We start from the raw sequence: 26,300 nt of genomic DNA, 5'->3' as shown, positions 1-26,300 counted from the left end.
GGAGCAATGAAACTATCAAAGGTAATTTCACAAAATTTAAGGGGGGACAAATATAATGTGATTGAAAACTTCTCAAAACTTCTAAGGCTATTTTGTGATTTTACCAAAGTTGAGGGGGCACAACTGCCCACCCACAACTATACGTGGCTCCGCCACCGGTTGTATACATGGGGTCGAGTGAGAAACACAGCTATCTTGTGCAATATATGTAATGTAAAGCCTGCATTTGGAAACCCAATCGATTGAAAGAAAAATTGACTTCTAAATAGGACAAAACAATGTAGCCAATCCTTGCTCCACATTGATGTGGAGTTTTTCATAAGCCAACAGGGTCTTCTGGTCACATCTGTACGTTCCTTTTCCGCTGGCCAGAAGCTCTCCATCTACGTCTATGATCCCTTCCTTGGATGGATCATCATTTCGCGGACCAGGCTCCAAAATGAAAGCCTTCACCTGCAGATATGGAATAAGTAAAGCAATCTGGATAGCCACAGGAGTCCAAACTTAAAGCCTACTCTAAAGTACAAACTACATTTTTTCTTCCTCCTCAGCTCCCCCTTCATTCTTAGGGTGGGTCATTGTATGGTTGAAATGGTCTTCAAAAAATTTCTCTGAGATCCTCATAAATATCACTAAAAAATTTGAAAGAGAAACAACTCCACCCATCAAAAGCACCACATGCTTTTCTATGTAAGATAAACAATAATGAAATAGAAACAGAGAAAAATTTCCCCCTTCAATGATGGTATTGCATTGAATACTTCAGAAACAGTCAAGACTTGATTAAATTAAAGGACCAGAATACAGAAGGATTTAGGTTTAAAACGGGGAACTCACCTTAAGGTACTGGACGTGTGGCGATTTAACATGACCACCATTATTCAGTTCAGTCATCAATCTTAGCAACCCCAACCGGGTGCAGTCTTTTACCATAATCAAGTCCAGATAACCATCTGAAAACTGTAATCAAGCAGAGGAAGAAAGAACCAAGAAGTTAAACATTTGCAAATCACTCAGCAAAAATACTTGAAACAGAAGTCTGACTGCAGCCCCAAATCTTTCATGGAAGAGAGAGAGAAAGAGGTGGATTTGGAAAAGATAAGGTTTCCAATAATTGGAAAACAAAGCAAAGACTGCACTTGAAAAGAAAAGAAGGAAAAAGCAAAAAAATTACGAAGAAGAAAAAGAGTACAAAAACAATTTCAGCAATAAGGAAAATATTCTGTCACAGGATGCCCACAACAATCACATATTTTATACTTCTTAGCGTTGGAAAACACATGATTCAGTGAAATCACCAGTAGATTAAGAACTAAGTTGAACCTGACCTTAGCATCAGGAGCGGCCATGGTGTCTTCCCCTCCCCAAGGTACATTATGAAGCCAGATTGAAACAAAAGGTCCATCAACCTTCCGCCAGTTTAGGTTCTTCATGTCAATATCAGCACCTTGATAGCCATTTTGCTGACCATTGATGAGCAACTTATCAGTTCCATCTTCACTGGGAATGACTTCACCAGTAGATTCACATTCTATGCTGGTAACTTCTCCACAAGCCTCATATCCTGGTGCAGGGACAAACTTTATGCAACCATTGTACTTCCTCAGACAAAATATTCGCTGAATGGCCTGAAAATGAGACACGAAGATCAGGGAAACAGCCTCTTTTTCTTGCTTCTTCCTATCCTATCAGGGTAAAGCAAAGGAGTGCAACTGATACTATATTTACAGAAAAAATATTTATTAACTCCCAATATCATCCATGACCCCAGAGCAAAAGAAAAATGAAACCCCTTACTGGCGATAGTTGGATAAAGTGAGCATTGCGAAAAAGGGACATGCTATATGTAACAACGCCTACATTTCTAAAGGATTGATGATCATGATAACGATTCTCTTGTGTTTCAACTTTCATAAGTCATTTTTCTAATTAATACAATCTTCTTCAGCAAAAGAATCAGATTGAAACCAAACTGATAGGCGCATTCAAGTGTAGAACACTATCGATGATTTTGTTAATTATTTTTCAACTGAAGAGTATAATCTGAACTTAAACAAATTAGCCAAATTTTTTAAAGGCAAAATCCTGCAAAACCATAAGCTGCGGGGATAACAGGCAAAAAAGGAGTTATATTAGCAATGAAAAGTACAAAGACTGCTTAGACTTGCAACTATATTTTAGATATTCAATCAGTTTCATCTTGTGCACCATCACATTCAGAAAACATCTGATAAAGATCTGAGACTAGTTAATACAGGGAACATATCCACACGGAATAAAGAACTTGGGCAGCTGTAAAGGCGAATTGACAAGCAATAAGGGAGAAACTCGTTGTAGTATTGTATCATTTATGTAATTTATTATGATGAAAATATAGACTCATGCAATACATCTATTACCAGATGTGGTTTCAAGATCCAAATGTATCAGGAGCTCAAGAGGGTAGGCACATACTTCACATATTTCAATAGAACTTTAAAAATGAAACACATAAAAAATAGAAAAAAGAGGTTCAAAGACTCACATAAAAGTCAATGCGGGCACTACCCATCCATCTGTATTTCTCAGATTCAATGTCAATATCACCCACCAGACCTTAGAAAAGTGATTGTGAAACATGAACAAGTACGTACAATTTAGTCATTAATCTATCTAAGAAATTATTTCAAAATAATGAAAGTGTAACAGAAATTATTGCTGCACCCCAAGCGAGCATCAGCACACTGAAAAATTTGGTCTGCCCCTGGGAAATGGTAGCCACATCGAGTGAACGCCTATGCCCTGACAGATATTGAGCATAGAGAAGACTTCTTAAGTGAAAATTTTGAGACTTGAGAGGAGTTACAGGACAAAAATGTTAATATTATCTTTAACATGTATAACTGAAGATTTTGGAGCAACCTTGAATTATAGAAAGAACAGCATTAGCTGGTGTGCAAGGTTCACTGGCTGAATCCAGTAACGACTTTGCCATTCCATTTCCAGTTCCTGCATCCAAAAACCATGTAAGTTCCCAACATATAACCTGTAGATGAAATTTCTGGCATCATTTTCTGTGCAATCAATTGCTACTTTCATTGACATTTTCTTTTCAGCGGTAGGAGATAGAAACGGTTTGTAAAAGTAGAAATATATTCTGTTTCTTTTATCAAATTGTTATTGAAATGAAAAGAAACAAATAAACGACAAACCTGCAGGCACTACCCCAAGAGGCATGGTTATTGCAGTTTTCCAATCCCCCCTTTCAAGCAGTCCATTTATTACCTACTAAGGTAGCAATATAAGAATTAAAAGCTCAAAAATTCCCCCATTATGTGAACAGTTTGCAAAAACTTAAAACAACTTAAGCTACATTATAAACTTGAGCATCTGAACGGTAAGCACCAGAGAAAATATATCAGCATGTTCAAGATACTTCCTTTCTTCAGGATATGGCAATTTAGTGAATGCATGAGTTATGTAAGGGATATCTCAGGAGCTGGTTGTGTTTCTGAAAGGAACCAAATGTTGATATTGTGCAATGGTTCATTATGCAGCATTGGTACTGTTATAGAACAGAATGCTCAAATTATAACAGGAGAAAAGCCTTTACCAAAATTACAATAAACCACCCTTTATCCATCTGAACTCTTTAAGCACAGACCAAACTGACCCTCAAAATCCTTCTGCTGAGGGAAATTCTGTAACAAATCATTATGCAGTCCAAGGTGACAAACTTACCTCAACTAAAATTCCATCCCCACTCACACAGACAATTCCGTCATACTTTGGTAGCTCCAACGAGAGAGCAATTTCCTTGGCATGTAGCCGGTACTGAGTTTCTGTCATATCAGGAGATAATTAGCAGGCAATCACCAATCCTATAACAGTATTCTGCACACAAAAGATTAATTACTAACAGATTAGACACATGGAGAAACATATAAAATCATTCACCTTGCACTGTGATTTCGATATTGGCATCCTCCAGAAGTGGCTTTACAAAATCAAGAAAAATTTTTGAAGCAGATCTCTTCCCTCCATATGGATTTACAAGCACAAATAGCCTCTTAGGCCGACCTAATCATCCAGACGAAAATAACATTTGCTTAGTTATTCGGGGAACAAAGACAAAAGTCAACTAAGGTAGGGCTCAAATGACAACATGCTACTTGATACACAAATAGCTCGTCTTCATAAAATCTAATTGTGAGATTATTTTGTCAAGTAATAAAACCAAGGCCGATCAGTAATTAGTGCTCATTAACTTTCAAAGCTAGCATATAACTCACATATAGGCAACTAAAGCTGTACTTGAATCGACCTCTGACCCATAAGAACTTCTCAAGTTCAGCTCCAAAAAAATAAACAAGCCAATCTCAAACAGAATTTTAAGATTGTTAAATATGTAATCTCAACCTCCACAAAATAAGGTGGCGGCAATAAGGCCTTCTTTACACGGCAACACTAAACACTAAGGCACTCACACGTCCATACAACTAGCAAAAGCATCTATATCCTTGCAGATTAACATAGTTTAATATCTTCATTTGATCACAAAGCTACTACAATTCAAAATTGGGTGCTAAGATTAAGACAAAGAAATGATCAAATTGCACTAGAATCAATTTCATACTACAGATCACAATCGAAATGACAAAACCTATATTTCAAACTTCAACTCGTAAATTAAAGTAATCACACATCAAAGCTTTCCAAAAGAATAAAAGAAAAACGAAAGGGTGCTGTTCCATAACTCAAGCAACGTATAAATACCCGTTAAGAAAATAACTAAAGGTCCTTTTACCGAGAGAATCAATGTAGTTTTGGAGATTGTCACACCAAAGCCGAAGGAGATCATCGGATAACGGCTCAAAAGTGAAATTTTTCCTCACAAGAGCGCCTTTGTTGCCTCCACAGCAGATTCCAGCTCCCGTTTCAACAATTGTCCTAATTTTAATTTTTGAGCCATTCACTACAAATCCGAGAATCTCTTTCTCCACAACCAGGCAACGATCTGACCACCGGAGTTGACCGTTGACGGTGAGAGTCATCAGCGTCACAACGCCGTTGATTTTTACCCGGTCAGAGAACAGAGCCTCAGGGGCTCTACTCTGCTCCATCTCTCCTGAGTGGTCTTCACTCCGTCTTCCATCTCCACTCGTTTATTTTTATGGAAGCTGTATCAAATCGGTTCGGCCGGTTCAGATTAGACCGGATTTCAGAACGAAAGTTTAACGATATTTTGAGTTTCGGAGTTTACAAGGTTAGTTGGTCGAGCAAAGATACTATGCTCCTGGTAGCTTTAATCTATAGCCCTAGAGCCGTTAAATAATCAGATATCTTGATAATTGGGATCAAAATCTGAATCCAACGGTGAGCGATTTAAGTCGTATGAGATGCTTGCTAGTACCGGTACAAAGAAGCACATGAATTTGGATTCAAATTTAAAAACATGCTCGGATAAGGTTATCTAATTGTCAGTACTAATCTTTTGAGTTTCAAAGATTAATCTATCCTGCACAAATCAAAACAAGTTTTTCATTCCCGATCGAAAAAGGAAATTTATGGATAATTTTTTTTTAATACATCGTATCCTCCTTCTTATCTTTTTTTTTTTTAGAAAATTATGATAAGGGTTTGATTCTATTTCACCACTGTATAAAAACACATTCTTCAATTTTTTTTTGAAAAAAGGTTCATAATGGCAATGTCATTTATGCAGTCTGGTGTAACTACTGGATAATAAATTTTTAAGTTTAAAAATTTGAAAAATAACAAATACAACAGCAAATTTAGCTTTCATGGCGTCCCCTCTTCAAGCACCCCATTACTCTTCGTTCATGTGTGTCTTTGTAAGTCTCAAACCAATTTTCTAGAAGCATATATAAGTTTTAAATACATCTATATGACGTCGATAAAAATGATAATGTTCAATAGATCATATTTGAGAAATAGGATTTTCTACAAGTCAAGTTCTTATAAAAATTAAAACTTAATTTACTATCCCTAAACAAAAAAATCCAAAAATTTAAGGGTTCAGAAACTAAATGAAAAGAACACTTTAAAAACTAATTAGCAAAGAATGCACCATTTCATCCTTGTAAGCAAATGTACTATAGAAAAGTTTGTGCATAACATAAAAAATCATTAGAGTAAGTTAGAATAGGTATTGCCTTTTGTTTTAAAAAATATTATTTATAAAATATATCATAAATGCCTTTTTAAAAAAATAATGTTTGGATTAGCTAGTTTTTCAAATGTAATGCTATATTAACACATTTCAAAAATACCTTAAAAAATATCTAATTTATACAATCTTCGACTCTGTTTGGATTAACCTATTTTTTAAAAACTAATTTTTAAATACAATATTATAATAATACACAAATAAAAATAATTCAAAAAATCTATCATCTATACAATGTATCAAAACAACTCACAAATATATACAAAAAAAAATTTAAAAATTAATTTTATAACATTTTCCACCTATTATCACCACCTGCTGCCACAGCCACCACCGCCACAGATTAGACCAGATTACAGAACGAAAGTTCAACGATATTTTGAGTTTCGGAGTTTACGAAGGTTAGTTGGTTGGTCGAACAATAATCCTATGCTTCTGGGTAGCTTTGATCTATAGCCTTAGAGCCGTTAAATAATCAGATCTCTTGATAATCGGGACCAAAATCTGAATCTAGCGGTGAGAGATTTAAATCATTTGAGATGTTTGCTAGTACCGGTACAAAGAAGCACATGGATTTGGATTCAAATTTAAAGGCGTGCTCGGATAAGGTTATCTAATTGTTAGTACGAGAGTTTAAAAGTCAGAATTGGTTTTTTGAGTTTTAAAGATTAATCTATCATACACAAATCAAAACAACCTTTTCATCTCCGATCGAAAAAAGAGATTTATGGATAATTTTTTTAATACACCATATCATCTTTCTTATCTTTTATTTTTTTTGGAAAATTATGATAAGGGTTTGATTATATTTCACCACAGTATAAAAGCACATCCTTCAAATTTTTTTTTTGAAAAAAGGTTCATAATGGCAATGTCATATATGTAGTTTGGTGTAACTACTAGATGATAAATTTTTGAGTTTAAAAAATTGAAAATTAACTAATACAACAGAAAATTTAGCCTTCATGTCGTCCCCTCTTCAAGCACCCCATTACTCTTCGTTCATGTGTATCTTTGTAAGTGTCAAACCAATTTTCTAGAAGCATATATAAGTTTTAGATACATCTATATGATATCGATAAAAATTATAATGTTCAATAGATCATATTTGAGAAATAGGATTTTCTACGAGTCATGTTCTTATGAAAATTAAAACTTAATTTACTATCCCTAAACAAAAAATCCAAAAATTTAAGGGTTCAGAAACAAAATGAAAAGAATACACTTTAAAAACTAATTAGCAAAGAGTGCACCATTTCATCCTTGTAAGCAAATGTACCATAGAAAAGTTTGTGCATAACATAAAAAATCATTAGAGTAAGTTATAATAGGTATTGTCTTTTGTATCAGAAAATATTATTTGTAAAATATATCATAAATGCCTTTTTAAAAAAAATAATGTTTGGATTAGCAAGTTTTTCAAATGTAATACTATAGTAACACTAGGGTTGGCAACGAGGGCACCCGCCCCGGGGGGTAGAAATGGGCTGAGGGATGGGGCGGGGGCAAAATATTTCCCCCCGCCTTAAAATGGGGCGGGGGATGGGGCAACATACACCCGTCCCACGCAAAAAAAAAAAAAAAATTTATATATATATATAGACACACACACACATAAAACAACCCTAAATTTCCTAAAGCTGCTCATTCACATCATCTGCCGACTGCCGCACGGTCTGGACCTTCCACCCTCTTTGTTCTGCATTCTTCTTCACGCTTTGCTTTCATCCGCTCTTGAATCCTTTATAGGTTTGCTCCCTTATCATTCTTATCTTGATAGATTAATGAAGAACGCATGGTGAATAAATGATTGCATCTGTGTCAATCCCTTTGCCGTGGTGCTTAAAGCTTAAGATTCCATTTTTGTCAATTTTTGTCAATTTCTTTAGATGTCTATTTCCTTTGCCGTAGGCTGTGGCACTTAAAACTTACTTTTGTTTTTCTAATACTTCACGTTTAGGTTGTTGGAGATTAAGAACTACCAATTGTAGTTTTGCTATTTGATTTTTCAACTGATTTCCATCGTCTCACAAAATCATCCCGTTGTTTCTGGTCTTTTCCTTTGACTTGGGTTGGTTCATTTTGGGCATTTTTTTTATGGGTAGATTGAGAACTCTAGCTGATGGAGTTTGATTTATTGTGCCATTTGCTTTTTTTGTGATCAGTCCATTTATTGTGCTATTTGCTTTTTTGTATTTGTAGATTTCTTATCACAATGAACCAGTCCGAAAATGTAATTGCATCTGAATAGGGGGATAATTCATCAACTCCACAATCAATGAATGTTTAATCAATTTACTTGACAGATGCAGTAGAAAAAAATGAATATGAAATTGAAGGCGGAAAAAGAAAATTAAAATCGAAAGTTTGGGCACATTTTGATAGAGAGAAAGGTGAAGATGGCATTTTTTATGGTGTGTGCAAGTATGAGACAGGTAGCACTCATGGATATAATTTAACTTCTAATTTTAAATTTATATAATTTTTTTTTTGCATTTCTTTATTTAGTAAATCAGTGGTTTTTTTTTTGTTTTTGTGCAGCTACTTGCTCTACCTCGGAAGGGATGTCATACATTGTTGGATGAAGAAGATGATGTTGATTGTGTTACTGAATAGGTATTAAAGAAATTTGATTCATCTAAATTATTTTTCTCCAATTTTTTGTTATACACTATAGTATGGTGACAAGATTCTTCTTTTATTTTAACATCAAATGTCAAAGTTACTTTATCAAGTGAGTTATCACATCTCGAGATTGATGAAGAGCAAATGTTCTGAAGTTGTTGAGTTGTATTAATGAAGAGAAAAGTTGGATTTATTGTTAAGTGTTTTTAGTTTGTTGAATTCTGAGTTGTTAAATCCTTTTAGATAGCCATGGATATAACTTATTATGGACGGGTCATCTTTAACTAATTAGTTCAGGAGACCTGTGAATGCTATTACTTAATGGGAAAAGCTCTACGTTGCTGTAAAGCTATGCTGAGGTTTTGGATATGAATCTCTGGCATCTTATGTACTAATACTCATTTTACGGCAATTAAATGGTTTAAGATTTTAGTATTATATAAAAAAAAGAGTTAATCTGACATGGAAACGGAGGACCGTCGGGGAAACGGGGGGAGTTATTTGACAACGGGGCGGGGGATGGGGGAAGGATCCCCCACCTCACCCCCCGCCCCATTGCCATCCCTAGTAACATATTTTGAAAATACCTTAAAAAATATCTAATTTATACAATTGTCGACACTGTTTGAATTGACGTATTTTTTAAAAACTAGTTTTTAAATACAATATTACAATAATACACAAATAAAAATAATCTAAAAAATATCTCATCTATACAATGCATCAAAAACAACTCACAAATATAGACAAAAAATTTTTAAAAAAAATTATAACATTTTCCACCTATTATCACCACCTGTCGCCATAGTCGCCACCGCCGTAGATTAGACCGGATTTCGGAATGAAAGTTCAACGATATTTTGAGTTTTGGAGTTTACGAAGGTTAGTTGGTTGGTCGAGCAATGATCCTACGCTTCTGGGTAGCTTTGATCTTTAGACTTTGAGCCGTTAAATAATCAGATCTCTTGATAATTGGGACTAAAATCTAAGTCCAATGGTGAGGGATTTAAGTCGTATGAGATATTTGCTAGTACCGCTACAAAGAAGCACATGGATTTGGATTCAAATTTTAAGACGTGCTTGGATAATGTTATCTAATTGTTAGTATAAGAGTTTAAAAGTTAGTACTGGTTTTTTGAGTTTCAAAGATTAATCTATGATGCACAAATCAAAACAAGCTTTTCATCTCCGACCAAAAAAGGAGATTTATGGATAATTTTTTTTAATACACCATATCATCTTTCTTATCTTTTTTTTTTTTTGAAAAATTATGATAAGGGTTTGATTCTATCTCACCACTGTATAAAAATGCATACTTCAATTTTTTTTTTGAAAAAAGGTTCATAAAGGCAATGTCATATATGTAGTTTCGTGTAACTACTGGCTGATAAATTTTTAAGTTAAAAAAATTGAAAATTAAAAAATACAACAGGAAATTTAGCCATCATGACGTCTCCTCTTCAAGCACCCCATTACTCTTCGTTCATGTGTATCTTTGTAAATTTCAAACCAATTTTCTAGAAGCATATATAAGTTTTAGATACATCTATATAACGTCAATAAAAGTGATAAAGTTTAGATCATATTTGAGAAATAGGATTTTCTACGAGTCACGTTCTTATTAAAATTAAAACTTAATTTACTATTCCTGCACAAAAAACCCAAAAATTTAAGGGTTCAAAAACTGAATGAAAAGAATACACTTTAAAAACTAATTAGCAAAGAGTGCACCATTTCATCCTTGTAAGCAAATGTACCATAGAAAAGTTTGTACATAACATAAAAAATCATGAGACTAAGTTAGAATGGGTATTGTTTTTTGTTTAAAAAAATATTATTTATACAATATATCATAAATGCCTTTTTAAAAAAAGAATGTTTGGATTAGCTAGTTTTTCAAATGTAATGCTATAGTAACACATTTCGAAAATACCTTAAAAATATCTAATTTATACAATCTTCGACTCTGTTTGGATTGACCTATTTTTTAAAAATCATTTTTTTAAATACAATGTTACAATAATACACAAATAAAAATAATTTAAAAAATATCTCATCTATACAATGTATCAAAAACAACTCACAAATATAGACAAAAAATTTAAAAAAATAAATTTCATAACATTTTTCACCAATTATCACCACCTGTCGCCACAACCACCACTGCCGCAGATTAGACCGGATTTCGGAACGAAAGTTCAACGATATTTTGAGTTTCGGAGTTTACGAAAGTTAGTTGGTTGGTCGAGCAATGATCCTATGCTTCTAGATAGCTTTGATCTATAGCCTTAGAGCCGTTAAATAATTAGATCTCTTGATAAGTAGGACCAAAATCTGAATCCAACGGTGAGGGATTTAAGTCGTATGAGATGTTTGCTAGTACCGCTACAAAGAAGGACATGGATATTATTAAAATTTAAAGACGTGCTTGGATAAGGTTATCTAATTGTTGGTACGAAAGTTTAAAAGTCAGTACAGCTTTTTTGAGTTTTAAAGATTAATCTATCATGCACAAATCAAAACAAGCTTTTCATCTCCGACCGAAAAATGAGATTTATGGATAATTTTTTTTAATACACCATATACTCCTTCTTATCTTTTTTTTTTTTTAGAAAATTATGATAAGGGTTTGATTCTATTTCACCACTGTATAAAAACACATTCTTCAAATTTTTTTTGAAAAAAGGTTCATAATGGCAATGTCATATATGCAGTTTGGTGTAACTACTGGATGATAAATTTTTAAGTTTAAAAATTTGAAAAATAACAAATACAACAGCAAATTTAGCTTTCATGGCGTCCCCTCTTCAAGCACCCCATTACTCTTCGTTCATGTGTGTCTTTGTAAGTCTCAAACCAATTTTCTAGAAGCATATATAAGTTTTAGATACATCTATACGACGTCAATAAAAATGATAATGTTCAATAGATCATATTTGAGAGATAGGATTTTCTACGAGTCACGTTCTTATGAAAATTAAAACTTAATTTACTATCCCTAAACAAAAAATCCAAAAATTGAAGGGTTTAGAAACTAAATGAAAAGAACACATTTTAAAAACTAATTAGCAAAGAGTGCACCATTTCATCCTTGTAAGCAAATGTACCATAGAAAAAATTGTGCATAACATAAAAAATTATTAGACTAACTTAGAATAGGTATTGTCTTTTGTTTAAAAAAATATTATTTATAAAATATATCATAAATGCCTTTTTAAAAAAATAAAGTTTGGATTAGCAAGTTTTTCAAATGTAATGCTATAGTAACACATTTCAAAAATATCTAATTTATACAATCTTCGACTTTGTTTGGATTGATCTATTTTTTAAAAAACTAATTTTTTAAATATATATTACAACAATACACAAATAAAAATAATTCAAAAAATATCTCATCTATAAAATGTATCAAAAACAACTCACAAGTATAGACAAAAAAATAAATTTGATAACACTTTCTACCTTTATCACCACCTGCCGCAGATTAGACTGGATTTCAGAACGAAAGTTCAATGATATTTTGAGTTTCGGAGTTTACGAAAGTTAGTTGCTTGGTCGAGCAATGATCCTATGCTTCTGGGTAGCTTTGATCTATAGCCTTAGAGCCGTTAAATAATCAGATCTCTTGATAAGTGGGACCAAAATCTGAATCCAACGGTGAGGGATTTAAGTCGTATGAGATGTTTGCTAGTGCTGCGACAAAGAAGCACATGGATTTTTATTAAAATTTAAAGACGTGCTCGGATAAGGTTATCTAATTGTTGGTACGAAAGTTTAAAAGTCAGTACAGCTTTTTTGAGTTTTAAAGATTAATCTATCATGCACAAATCAAAACAAGCTTTTCATCTCCGACCGAAAAGGGAGATTTATGGATAATTTTTTTTAATACACCATATCATCTTTCTTATCTTTTTTTTTTTGGAAAATTATGATAAGGGTTTGATTCTATCTCACCACCGTATAAAAATGCATCCTTCAATTTTTTTTTGAAAAAAGGTTCATAATGGCAATGTCATATATGCAGTTTGGTGTAACTACTGGATGCTAAATTTTTAAGTTTAAAAAATTGATAATTAACAAATACAATAGAAAATTTAGCCTTTATGACGCCCCCTCTTCAAGCACCCCATTACTCTTCGTTCAGGTGTATCTTTGTAAGTCTCAAACCAATTTTCTAGAAGCATATATAAGTTTTAGATGCATCCATATGACGTCGATAAAAATGATAATGTTCAATAGATCGTATTTGAGAAATAGGATTTTCTACGAGTCACGTTCTTATGAAAATTAAAACTTAATTTACTATCCCTAAACAAAAAATCCAAAAATGTAAGGGTTCAGAAACTAAATGAAAAGAACACATTTTAAAAACTAATTGGCAAATAGTGCACCATTTCATCATTGTAAGCAAATGTACCATAGAAAAGTTTGTGCATAACATAAAAATCATTAGACTAACTTAGAATAGGTATAGTCTTTTGTTTAAAAAAATATTATTTATAAAATATATCATAAATGCCTTTTTAAAAAAATAAAGTTTAGATTAGCAAGTTTTTCAAATGTAATTTTGTAGTAACACATTTCAAAAATATCTTAAAAAATATCTAATTTATACAATTTTTGACTCTGTTTGGATTGACCTATTTTTTAAAAAACTAATTTTTAAAATATAATGTTACAATAATACACAAATAAAAATAATCCAAAAAATATCTCATCTATACAATGCATCAAAAACAACTCTCAAATAGAGACAAAAAATTTTAAAAAAAATTTATAACATTTTCCACCTATTATCACCACCTGTCGCCACCGCCATAGATTAGACCGGATTTCAGAATGAAAGTTCAACAATATTTTGAGTTTTGGAGTTTACGAAGGTTAGTTGGTTGGTCGAGCAATGATCCTACGCTTCTGGATAGCTTTGATCTATAGACTTTGAGCCGTTAAATAATCAGATCTCTTGATAATTGGGACCAAAATCTAAGTCCAATGGTGAGGGATTTAAGTCGTATGAGATGTTTGCTAGTACCGTTATAAAGAAGCACATGGATTTGGATTCAAATTTTAAGACGTTGGATAAGGTTATCTAATTGTTATAAAAGAGTTTAAAAGTTAGTACTGGTTTTTTGAGTTTCAAAGATTAATCTATCATGCACAAATCAAAACAAGCTTTTCATCTCCGACCGAAAAAGGAGATTTATGGATAATTTTTTTTAATACACCATATCATCTTTCTTATCTTTTTTTTTTTTTGGAAAATTATGATAAGGGTTTGATTCTATCTCACCACTGTATAAAAATGCATACTTCAATTTTTTTTTGAAAAAAAGGTTCATAATGGCAATGTCATATATGCAGTTTGGTGTAACTACTGGATGATAAATTTTTCAGTTTAAAAAATTGAAAATTAACAAATACAACAGGAAATTTAGCCTTCATGACGTCCCCTCTTGACGCACCCCATTACTCTTCGTTCATGTGTATCTTTGTAAGTTTCAAACCAATTTTCTAGAAGCATATATAAGTTTTAGATGCATTTATATGACGTCGATAAAAATGATAATGTTCAATAGATCATATTTGAGAAATAGGATTTTCTACGAGTCACGTTCTTATGAAAATTAAAACTTAATTTACTATCCCTAAACAAAAAATCCAAAAATTTAAGGGTTCAGAAACTAAATGAAAAGAACATATTTTAAAAACTAATTAGCAAAGAATGCACCATTTCATCCTTGTAAGCAAATGTACCATAGAAAAGTTTGTGCATAACATAAAAAATCATTAGAGTAAGTTAGAATAGGTGTTGTCTTTTGTTTAAAAAAATATTATTTATAAAATATATCATAAATGCCTTTTTAAAAAAAATAATGTTTGGATTAGCAAGTTTTTCAAATGTAATGCTATAGTAACACATTTCAAAAATATCTTAAAAAATATCTAATTTATACAGTCTTCAATCCTATTTAGATTGACCTATTTTTTAAAAACTAGTTTTTTAAATACAATGTTACAATAATACACAAATAAAAATAATTCAAAAAATATCTCATCTATACAATGTATCAAAAACAACTCATAAATATGTACAAAAAATTTTTTAAAAAAAATTGATAACATTTTCCACCTATTATCACCACCTGCTGTTGCAGCCACCACCCTTTCCCTCTTTCTTCTCCTCTTTTCCCCTTCTCTTGTCCTTCTCCCTTTCCCTTCCTTCCCATCCCCTAGACCTCCCATTTCCCCTCGATCCAATCGAGACAAAATCAAGGCCTCTAGTTATGGCCAGAAGATCGCAACTTTTTTTGTCGCGATCTGGCTGCGACCAGTTTGAGGAGTAGAGGGGAGGACCGGATGAAGAGGAAAGGAGAAGAGGGGATGAGGAAGAAGGAGGAGAGAGGGAGTAGCGGTGGCGGTGGTTGTGAGTGGTACTATAAATTTTTAAAAAGTACTCTAAAAATATTTTAATTTTAAAAGGTACCTCAAAATATATTTCAAAAAAATCACAAAAAACATTTACAATAAAAGTTTTTCATATATACTAATATAGTAAAATATTTCAAAAATATTCCCAAAAATAGTTAATTCAAATGGAGTTCTGACAAAAATTAAAAAAAAGATGAACAAAAATATACCAAATCCTATTGCCCATTTTTTTTTCTACCCCCACCCAAACCCTCACCTCCTTCTTCCTCTATTTTTCTCCCCATCATTTCTTCTTCTCCCTCTCGCTTTTCCTCCTTTTCTCTTCTTCTTCCTCTTTCCTCTTGCCCTCCTTCCCCTCCCTTCTAACAATAAAGAAGTGTTACAAATGTTTTCAACTGATGTGAACAGCCATGCAACTGTGCCAAACTGATCACATGGAAGAAATGAGGATGTAGGGGAGGGAGAAGGAGAAAAAAAAGGGAAAAGAGAAAGAGGGAGAGAGAGGAGAAGGAGGGAAAGGGTTGGTGGCAGTGGAAGAGAGAGGACGGAAGGGACGGCGATAGTGATAGGTGGTACTGTGTGGTGGGAAATTTTTAAAAATTTTTAATTATTCTAATAAAATTTTAAGTTTTAAAAACACCCTAAACATATAATTATTGTAAAAGTTTTTGATATGCAATTTTACAGTGTAATATTTAAAAAAACACTAATAAAAATAGAAACACCTAATCCATACTACCAGAGTTATTCCTATAAAATAAGTTGCTCATTACCTAACCTTGCTCCAAAAAGTAGGCAAACGATACTGCTAGAGCTAATACCTTCTTGATAGAGCAAGATTTATGCAAATACCAGCATTACCCTCACTAGTTAACTCCATATATTCTCACTGATTTTGTTAGACCTATTATCCACCAATTACTCATTTTTTTCCTCTTTCTCATTAACATTACAATGTTTTGTCTGCTTTCTCACTTCCTCTCCAATCCTGCATTCTAATCTCTCATCATCTTTCCTATTTTATAATTTCTTTTCATTTTCTTGAAACTTTTGCAACATATGGTTCAAGATCTTTGCATAATACTCTTCTCTGCTCCACTCTTGCTATTTTTCTATCACCATCAGTATATTTTTATTGGCCTTTTGGAGTGACCATAAATTTTGATTAAATTTGCAATGCAATTTTGTTGCAATTTTTTGGAGGGTATATTATGTTTTTTATTCTTTTTTTTAAATTAAAGATGATGGGAAAATTGTCTGACTGTTATTATGATGTCATTCGAACTAATCTTGTGAAATATGCAACATATTTTATTTCTTTGAATTTTGTTTGTTTATTGTACTAGTGTGCAGTTGATATTATTATAAACTTCACTATCCTTTCCACTTTTCTAATTATATACATCTTGACTTCAACATGTGTCCATATTTTCTAATAACTAGATTAAAGTTAGTTTAAATTGCATTACATTTTATATCCCATGAATATTGAAGGAAAAGTATGTCTATGTTTTTTTGGATTATTTTCATTTTAGATTGTTAGTTGTTCAAGTTAAATCATATTGTATTTGCAAAGAAAAAAAAACTTTTAAATACAACTTCGAAAATAAAAAAATAAACTAAAAGAATTACAATATAAGAAAAAATATGATAAAAACTCAAAATCAAATCAATGAGCTATGAAAATAATAGATAAATAAATTAAAGAGGGTAAAGAAGTAGGCAAGCTATTCAATTAATTAGAAAGAAAAGAAAATGAGTAATTAGTGGTTAATGAATCTTTTTTTTTTTTTTTGAAAAAAGTGGATCTGACAATGGGTTAACTAGTAAGAATAATGTTGATATTTGAATAAATATTCCTCTGACAAAAAAATTTGAGCTCAGGCAGCATCGCCAGCCCAAAACGGAAGACAAAAAAAAAGAAGGAAAAAAGTCACCCAGCCACTAGCTCTTTCTACAAAATTTTCCCAGTTTATTGAACCAAAGTACCAAACTATAAAATGGGAGACCAAGGTACAACATCATAAGAAGAAAGTACGACTCGTCAAAAGCGTATACCCTAGTCAACAATAAGTTCGTTACTGATTACTCCAAGAAAGCCCGAGTACCAACCAGTTGTGCTCCGCCATGGAAGAAGCCGAAGCGGTGCCTTCACAAGCTGACGCGCGAAGAGGAGCCCGCCATATCAAGAAAAGAGCCCTCAAGAACAAAGCCCTTTCAGTCTCCTTCAATGAAAAGGACCTCAAGTACTCTTTCTTCTTCTGTTTTCAAAATTTTCACTGCTTCGAGTTTAAAGTTCTACGCCATTTTTTTTTTTTTTTTCAAATTTTGAGCTTTTCGATTTTTTTTAAATCAATTGTAGGGATTTTGTAACTGGGTTTCACAAGAGGAAGAAGAAGAGAAGAAGAGAAGCACAGCAAAAATTACAGGAAGCTGAGCGCCGAAAGCGGATTGAAGCCCGCAAAAAGGTTCAATTTTTATCCTGTTCGAGTTATTCTTTTTATTTTGTTTGTTTTTCTTTCTGGAATAGGTATAGGTGATTAGTTTTTAAAATGCTTTATTTGTATGGTGGTACTTGAATTCTAAACTTGCGTACTTTCATGGGCCTATTTAAGTGGCTTAAAAGTAATGCAATTATTTGCTTCAATTCAGTGAATGGTGCTTTAGGAATTAGGACTTCATTTTTGAGGTTGCGTATTGATTGTATTTGGTTGTGAATACCTTAGATATACTGAAAAATGGAGTGTTTTTATAGTTGTCATTTGCTAATGGAGGGCAGTTTAGATGATTTAATTATAGTTTTCTAAAGTCGGGTTAAGTATGTAAATATCAAAACTGAAGGCCTTAAGTCTGTGTCTTGGCATGTGAATTACTTGAGATTCTTTGAAGGGTAAAAAATTTGAGGGAGCTTATATGTTATAAACCAAGTTTCTAGGTAGAGAAATTACTCGGTTTTACAAGGCTAGCACACCATGTCTCCTTGTATATGTTTCTCGAGGAGCTATCTAATTTGGATATGAGATCATGGTGTACCAAATTCTTTGTCTCTTTTATCTTCATTTTGCAATTATAAACCCCCGCCCCCCTCTTTCCCTGTTTTTCATTTTGCAATTATAAAATTTGAGGGAGCTTATATGTTATAAACCAAGTTTCTAGGTAGAGAAATTACTCGGTTTTACAAGGCTAGCACACCATGTCTCCTTGTATATGTTTCTTGAGGAGCTATCTAATTTGGATATGAGATCATGGTGTACCAAATTCTTTGTCTCTTTTATCTTCATTTTGCAATTATAAACCCCCGCCCCCCTCTTTCCCTGTTTTTTCATTTTTTTTTAAGAAATTTGGAGTAAATTCATATTATTATGCCAAGAGGAAAGGGGAACAACAGTGATGTAATAGCAGCTGTCAGAGTTGAAACTACTAGGTTGCCTAGGGGAATGGTCAATTTACCACTTCTTCTGACCCTTGAAAAGCTCCATTTAGCCCCCATTTTACAGCAGTTTCAGTACATATCTATCTCTTCTTCATGATATACACCTGAAGCATGCTCCATGAAATGGTAATCATCCAAAATTTTTGAAAGCTGTTCCTGGAAATTGAGATGCCACTCCACTTCTTTGTAATATAAGCTCTTAATGGTTCCTTTCCATGGTTCCAATTCTGCCTTGAGTCCACCATCTCTGAGATACTACCTTCTTTCCAATATTATTGGAATAGTTGACTTCTCTTAGTCAAGTGGATCTTTTCTTGTTTTTTCCAGATGCAACTTTCTTTCCTTGACTGTTGAAAATTATATTTCAGATTGTATAGGAGTAACTTTGGTTTGCATTTTTGTAGATTGAATAAGTATTTTAATAATGTAAAGTGGTGTCTGATTCTGCTTGGTAATAATGAAGACATTTGGATCTGAGGAGAGTGGAATTCTTTTATCACTCTCTTTGAGATGTAAACAATACCTTTTGTAAAGAAAATCCTATCAGTATATTTTGGCCATGAAATGAGTTTTTTAGCTGAGATCTGTAAACTAGGTTCAGTTGTTGCTTAGTTGACAGTTTGGGATATTATCTGGTCCATTGTACTTGGTTCTCATTTTTCAATATCATGTTTCTGGTCACTTTCTTGAAACCTTCAATCACACAAATAATGGGATTGGGTGGGAAGGCTTCTCGGAGAAAATATTTAATAAAACAAGTGAAAAAAGAAAAAGCCATTGGATTGGAGGCATCCATCTCTCTTGCAGTTTTATTAAAGATTTAGACTTTCATGGAACTAAAATCTGCTCCTTGCATCGAAACAAATTAGAACTTCCGATTTTATTGTTTACTGTTGAAAATAGCATAAAAAAACTACTCAAAACAATTTGTCACTTAATGTTTGAAAACTTGAGTGGTCTTAATTAAGCTTGAAACAGTGTGTTGGTGCCTGTAATTCACCAAAGATCCTCTAGCGAGCAGGCTTGTTGAGTGAAATCTTAACATGAGGTTCTTTGACTTTCCTTCTGATTTATTTGACAGAGAAAACTGGAAAGAGAATTTGTCATATATGGTGGAGCTCAACCTGATTCAAGTTCTGAACCTAAGGAATTAGATGACGACGGAGAGGACAATGGAGAAGAGGAGCCAACCACATCAGTCTCTGGTATCTCTATACATCATTCTTTTTTTTTTTTTTGATAACCTCCATACATCATTCTTGTATCTTAGAACATGCTTATTATTAATATTAGAGGCCATAGGATATGCAAATTAGCTAATAGCTCGTCTTCCAATACAAATCCCCTGCGTCCTGCTGCCCTTGTACTTCTTTGGTACCAGTCAATATGCTGATGCTCTCTCTCTCTCTCCCCACCAACCAACCAACCAACCCCACCCCCCCCCCCCCCACCAAACAAAAAAAAGTGTCTGATGACAAGCTCCAATCGGATCATAAATTACAAAAAAAGGGTTTCTTTCTCATAATCATAGTGTTATTATTGTCACTTTTTTAATTTTGATAATTTCTGCGGTTCCATGGATGTGTATCCACGACAGCAAAATAATGGGGAACTGAGGCAGCCAGATTTTTCTGAATTCTCTGACTAGCATCCAAAGAAGTTCTCTTTAGATACTTTTGTGTAAAGATAAATACAGGACTTCATTTGAGGGCACTTCTCTGTATTGCTGGTATGTTGATATGCATGTATATAGTCACCTATAAGTGTTAAACTCTGGCATTTGTCCTGTGATACAGGATTATTGCACAATTATATACATGATAATAAGTAATTTATTGAAATCTAAAACAGATAAAATTTGTTAATTGTAATTCCATTATCCTTTAATTTTTGGTGCGTGAATAGAAAAATTTTGCATTAAACTTGACTGTCATCCTCTTAAATTATAATTTTTCTTTGTGAAACAGGGACAATGATGTATGATAATGGTGATATGAAAGTCACAGTGACCACAAGGGAGATCTCTAGGGAGGATGAGTATCCCAGTCAAAGGCCATTGCCAGAAGCACCTCAGTTGGATGAAGGCCCTGAAAAGAAGAAAAAACACGTAGTATCTGTTAGCAAGAAGAAACAATTCAAGAAGGCAGCAAGGATGAGATCTCATCCAAAGCCACAAAGTAAAAGGGATAAGAGGAACGGGAAAAGGATAAATAAAAGGCATTAGCTGTGAATCTTTTGTTGTCCTTTCTTTTCTTTTGGCACCTTCCATTTTGTCTGACCATATTTTGGAGATTACGTTGTCATACAATTGGTACATCTTACTCTGCAAAAGTTGCTCAAAAAAAAAAGATCTATTCCCTGAGTAAAGGCTTGACATGGATTTGGGTTTCTTGGTGCTTGCTTGATTGTATTATTTTTTTTCACTATGGAAGTGTCTAGTTTGCGATGTCAAAGCCCTAAGGTGCACGGCCTACCAACTTGTTTGGGAGAAATGTACTTGCGGCTTGTCAGGCCCACGAGCCCCTCAACCCTCATGCGAAAGGCTGCTCTTCCAGACGGCTTCATTCTCGTTTAGTCTATTGAAGTTACTTGTTTGCTCAGTGCCACATCCCTCTTCTTTATAGGGTTGCTGGGAGCAATTAGTAGTCCAGGGCCATTTCTATTTATTGGGATGGTCTTGCCGGTTTCAAGCGAAATATTTGATTTCTCCCTCTACTGCTGGTTTTTTGGGAAATAGGTTGTGTTCCTGTCTCCAAATTTGTATTGCTTTCACTCTTTGAATTGGCACAAGACGCGCAAAAGTTGGTGAAGATATTGGCCTTGTTCTTGGTTGCTTTAGAATTTGCAAAATTTGATTATAAAAATTGATTATAGAAAATAATCAGGTCCAGCAAAAGCTACTCTTAGATGAATATAGTTTGGATTGAGAAATTTGATGAAAGATTTTAAATCCATTCAAAATAGCTCTAGTTGTTTTTTATTACTTGATAGGCATTTGGCTTTGTAATATATCAATTTTTAAAATATATTTTAAATATTAGAATAATTGAAAATTTACAAATCTAAATATTTTCCAGATAACGTGGAAAATTAGAAGAATTTATGGTTGCGTTTGGATTGAGGGATTTGACAAAAGATTTGAAACTCTCTTAGATCTCTCTGTTTGTTTAGATTACTTACAAGGTATTTGGATTTATAAATTATCAATTATTCTAGTGTTTAAAATGTATTTATATAATAAATAAATTATGCACCCTTAAGATATCTAAACAATGAGAGTGATTTGAGTGGATTTCAAATCCTTAATCAAAAATTTCAATCCAAATGAAGTAGTCTATGAGAAATTCAAATCTTTTGTCAAAATTTTCAATCTAACCGCAGCCCAAGTTCCTTTGACATGGTTTTGTTCTGCAACATTAAAGAGAGAGAAGTCAAGTCTCGATTAACGTAGCATGGCCGTTGCCATTCTCTACAGGACGCAAACTAGACATTGGAGGTCAGGTCACAGAAATATATTACAGATATAATAATGAATATTGAATAGAAGCATGTTTATATATATCACTATATTTTTTTTTTCTTGAAGCGGTCCACGCGTAGCGTGCAAGCGGGTGGTTTGACTTGATAGTGATTAAGACGGTGTATTTCTGATTCTAAATTGCAACTTAAGATATATGAAGTTGAAATTGGGAAAAAAAATTTAAAAGCTTTCTGTAAGGTGTAATTTTCTCAGTAAACAAATGATTACAATCTTCTCAGTAAAAAAAAAACCCATTAATTTGGAGCATGACAAACATCATTTAATGATGTCCTACTAGTATCATGTTTTACAGAATTTTCGTATCAATTAATTCGTGGATATAGTAGTGTTTTTTTATTTTAGCGTAAAGGGAGGTCTCGAATATGACCTTTCACTCGACCTATCCTTTCCTCCTAAATTCGTGAATATAGCTGAGAACCAGTGTGTTGGGATAAAGAAGAAAACATGCAATTCTTCTCTCTCCTTTATTTTTGTTTTTATTTATACAGGAGCATTATTGGTCCTTTTCCCCGACGGTCTCTACAAGATGATGCTAATATGATATCTTTGTCCAACAAATATTTGACTTCCCATCTCTTTTTTTTTTATAAAAAATTAAATTTTATTAACGAATTGCTAGAAATCATCCGGTACAATTTGATTTACATCGCTGTCTTAGTAGCAAGTTAAACAAGCACTTGAAATAATAGATGTACAATTTAATAACAGATATCGGAATGATTTTGAACATATTCGAAATATACAAGAAATATTCAATTTGCCATCTAATAAGATAAATCATTGCAGCTCCCTTGCACATGTTCCAATAGCTAGATAGATATGCTAATCAATGGTTTTAACCTCCAATAATGATAATGGGATTTGTCGAGATAGACCTAAGATTGAAAAATATTTTAGATTTGACAATCATATTTGAAATAAATTCGACCTGAACAAGAAAATCTTCTGAAAAGATGAGAAAAAGTAAAAAGAAATTGGAGGAAAAGAAAAATAGAGAGAAGTTCTTTGACTTCTCATCTTTTAAAGAATAGACAAATGCAAAAAGAAACAAAAATGAATCTGTAAATCAATATTCATAATTGTATTAGTAGTTTATTTAGATATTTTAGGAAAATTAGACACCCGTTTTAAACATTAAAAAAAGAAGAGAATGTCAACGACATTGAATTAAGTGCATTAATCTCAGTATTTTGATATGTGCTATATTGCCTCTAGAAACTTGGGTTCTTAACTGAATAGAAGAAATCATAAGGGCATTCTAATTAGAGTTATGCTTCGGTCTCGAGGTTTTTTTTTTAAATCTCTAACACCAAAAAGTGTCGTTTTAAGCTCTTTATTTATTTATTTTATAAGTTGGGAAGTGTTGAACCCAAGGTCATTCCTTGCACTTTACAATTTAACCTAACCTTCCCTTGTTGTTATAAGCTCTCCTATAGAATAAAATTCATTTGAGGGAAAGGGTTCTCTTTCCCTATTTTTGTACACTTGAATGTGCAAATGCATGCTTGTTTTCTTCTGGTTGACTTCCAATAAATTTGTCCAAACAAACGTTTATTTATCCAATTCTATGATGAACACCCCCTCCAAGTATAGCATAGTACTGAAGAACTTGAAATCCTTTGCTTCGATTTGTTATTTGACATTGTGGAAAATGCAATTGTAGAGTAAAATTCTAGGTGGCAAACTTGGATTTCTAGATAAAACGCCATTGCCATGCATTAACTAGAAGTGCCTCAGCAACTTGTTGGAGGGTCAGAAAAGAAGAAAAGGTAAATCGTTCAAAACATTTTTCACAGTTTTTGTAAAATGATTTTTTTCATCTCTCCACTTTAAAAAATGTAATTTTACATTTCTTACAAATCCAAAATTTTTTGAATTTACAATGACCAATGTGAATTTGTAAGGGATATAAAAGTACACTTTTAAAATTGATGGACGAAAAAAGTCATTTTACAAAATGTGAAAGACGTTTTGAACGATTTTCTCGAGAAGAAAACCATTTATCTATTTGCAAGAAGAAAATACTTCAAGAACTGAAAAAGGAAGAGACTCATCAAAAGCCATAAAGAAAAATTAGAGGAAGGAGAAAAAGCAAAAATAAAAAGCATTAGCCGTAAACCTTTCCCCTTTTTCTTTTGGCATCTCCCCTTTAGTTCTAGCATCTCCCCTCTATGATGGAGTTGGCGTATCTAGCTCTAAGAAGGTTGTGGCATTTTGCTACCAAAAAGCTTGATTCTTTGAGTCAAGAATTAACATGGATTTAGACTTATTGATTTTAATCTCTTTAATTTCCAATATTAAACCCAACATTTGGCTGTTTGAAGATAACTTGTCTCCCTTTTACTATTTAGAAGTGTATCGTTTTTTTTTTTCTTTTTCTTTTTTGGGGAAAGGATATGAAGACTTCATTATCAAACAAAAACATATTTACAATACTGTCATCCATGGGCAAAAACATTGGACTAAAAATAGTTTCACGTCTTTTTCTAAGAAACGGGAAAATATAAACTAGGGGACTAACAAAATGCATACATCCATGGGCAAAAGGTTTACAACGTGCAAACTTAGACAAAGTGTATCACTCCTTTTCATTGGTTGGTTTAACGCTATGCACTTTTCTTATATAGTACCATCATTGAGCAAGGACATTATTGATTATACTCTTACGTTCACGTGGCTGTCTTACTTGGGCTTTAACATTGAGCAACTTCTTGTCTATCCATATCAAGTCAACTAATTGGCAAATTGGCCGACAACACACTTAAAGTAGAAGATTAGCTACTCCCTCCTTCTCACTTTGATAGTCCTGTTTCTTTTTTTACACAGTTTAAGAAAAAGTAGTTAATTTTGTTGGAAAAGTAAATTTAGATTGCTATTTTCCTAAAATACCCTCACATTAAATAGAGTACAACTTTATGGGAACTTAAATTGATGGTAAAAAAAAAATCAACTCTCATAAAATGGGGTAGGTTTATAGTAACAACAACTTACATTGAATAAGGGCATTTTAGAAAAATTAAAATACAACTACATTCTTCAATTGGAAAGTGGATTACAATTTGGGACAGACGAAAAAGGAAAACAGGACTATCAAAGTGGGACAGAGGGAGTATACGATAACCATTCATGTTTCATTCGTCCCATCAGAAGCGTCAAATTTTTTTTTTATTATTTTGAGATGTTTTAAAATGCCTGTCATCTTATTAAATCAAAATTAATTTTGGTACCTTCTTTTAATATTATTGTCACTTTTATCTATATTTCATATTAAATTCAAAATTAAAATTTATATTTTCGATGACAACTTAAAAAATAAATTCGTTAGTATTACCATCAAATCACTATTTTTAAAAAATTTATATCCCAAAATGTGATAAATAATTTGGAACGGGGGAGGGGGCACGCGAAAGCCCAATCTCAATGCTTACTTAATCTAGAAAAAAGGAATATTTGGGGGGGGGGTGGGTTGGCAAAGGAATATGTGTACATTAATAATTTATATTAGTAATTATTAAATTCTACTGTATATAAAAACCAGCGAAATCCAACGTCAGCTATGAGACGTAAGCAGAATTCCGGAAGTACTGCACGTGCCTAATCCTTAAAGTCAGAGAAATGTCAGCGACGGAACCAAAAGCACATCAAAACATTAACGATTAGCCCCGAAGCCGTCCAGCCGACGCTCCATGGTCTCTATACCAACCTGGTTGGTGCTTGACAATATTGACCTTTGTATTTAGCATTTTAAAGCATTTCTCCTACTTGTTTCTTAAGTTATCCATTTTCATGAACACACGAGAACGAGGAGTAGTAGTTTTTTTTTTTTTTTTGGGGAATGCTATTAGAAATTTCAACTAAATTTATTTAATCCCCATTACTTTATTCTATTTAGGTATACGTTACATTGTACTTACATCATAAAAACTGCATAGAAGGTCATTTTTGCATTTAATTTTAAGGGTCAATGGCAATTTGCCATATGAACTATTTAGTAAAGAGAACGTGCTTCTTTTCATAAACATAAAACAAATTATATTTTTTGAACTTTTTTTTTTATTTATAAATGTATAGGTTCTCATACTTATAATCCCTTCCTTCTTATC

At 32.9% G+C, this 26,300-nt stretch overlaps 2 protein-coding genes across 2 annotated transcripts; one reads left to right on the top strand and one right to left on the bottom strand.

The window, feature by feature from the left end:
- Nucleotides 1-5,202, bottom strand: LOC113761957 (sphingosine kinase 1). The gene is made up of 10 exons (XM_027305166.1): nt 4,787-5,202; nt 3,937-4,059; nt 3,721-3,821; nt 3,192-3,264; nt 2,902-2,988; nt 2,704-2,781; nt 2,525-2,595; nt 1,329-1,628; nt 838-960; nt 1-453 (listed from the first exon to the last, which is right to left on the bottom strand). The coding sequence occupies exons 1-10, from the start codon at nt 5,100-5,102 to the stop codon at nt 262-264; spliced, it is 1,464 nt and encodes a 487-aa protein (XP_027160967.1). The 5' UTR covers nt 5,103-5,202; the 3' UTR covers nt 1-261.
- Nucleotides 5,203-17,233: 12,031 nt separating this feature from the next.
- LOC113761795 (ribosomal RNA-processing protein 17) lies at nt 17,234-21,082 on the top strand. The gene is made up of 4 exons (XM_027304933.1): nt 17,234-17,469; nt 17,586-17,691; nt 19,738-19,861; nt 20,624-21,082. Exons 1-4 carry the CDS (start codon nt 17,351-17,353, stop codon nt 20,878-20,880), a joined length of 606 nt encoding a protein of 201 aa, XP_027160734.1. The 5' UTR covers nt 17,234-17,350; the 3' UTR covers nt 20,881-21,082.
- Nucleotides 21,083-26,300: the final 5,218 nt, after the last annotated feature.

This window comes from Coffea eugenioides, chromosome 2 (assembly GCF_003713205.1).
Source record: "Coffea eugenioides isolate CCC68of chromosome 2, Ceug_1.0, whole genome shotgun sequence".
Taxonomy (NCBI): Eukaryota; Viridiplantae; Streptophyta; class Magnoliopsida; order Gentianales; family Rubiaceae; genus Coffea; species Coffea eugenioides.
The sequence above is the reverse complement of the archived record's forward strand: the minus strand, read 5'-3'. Positions and strand labels throughout refer to the sequence as shown.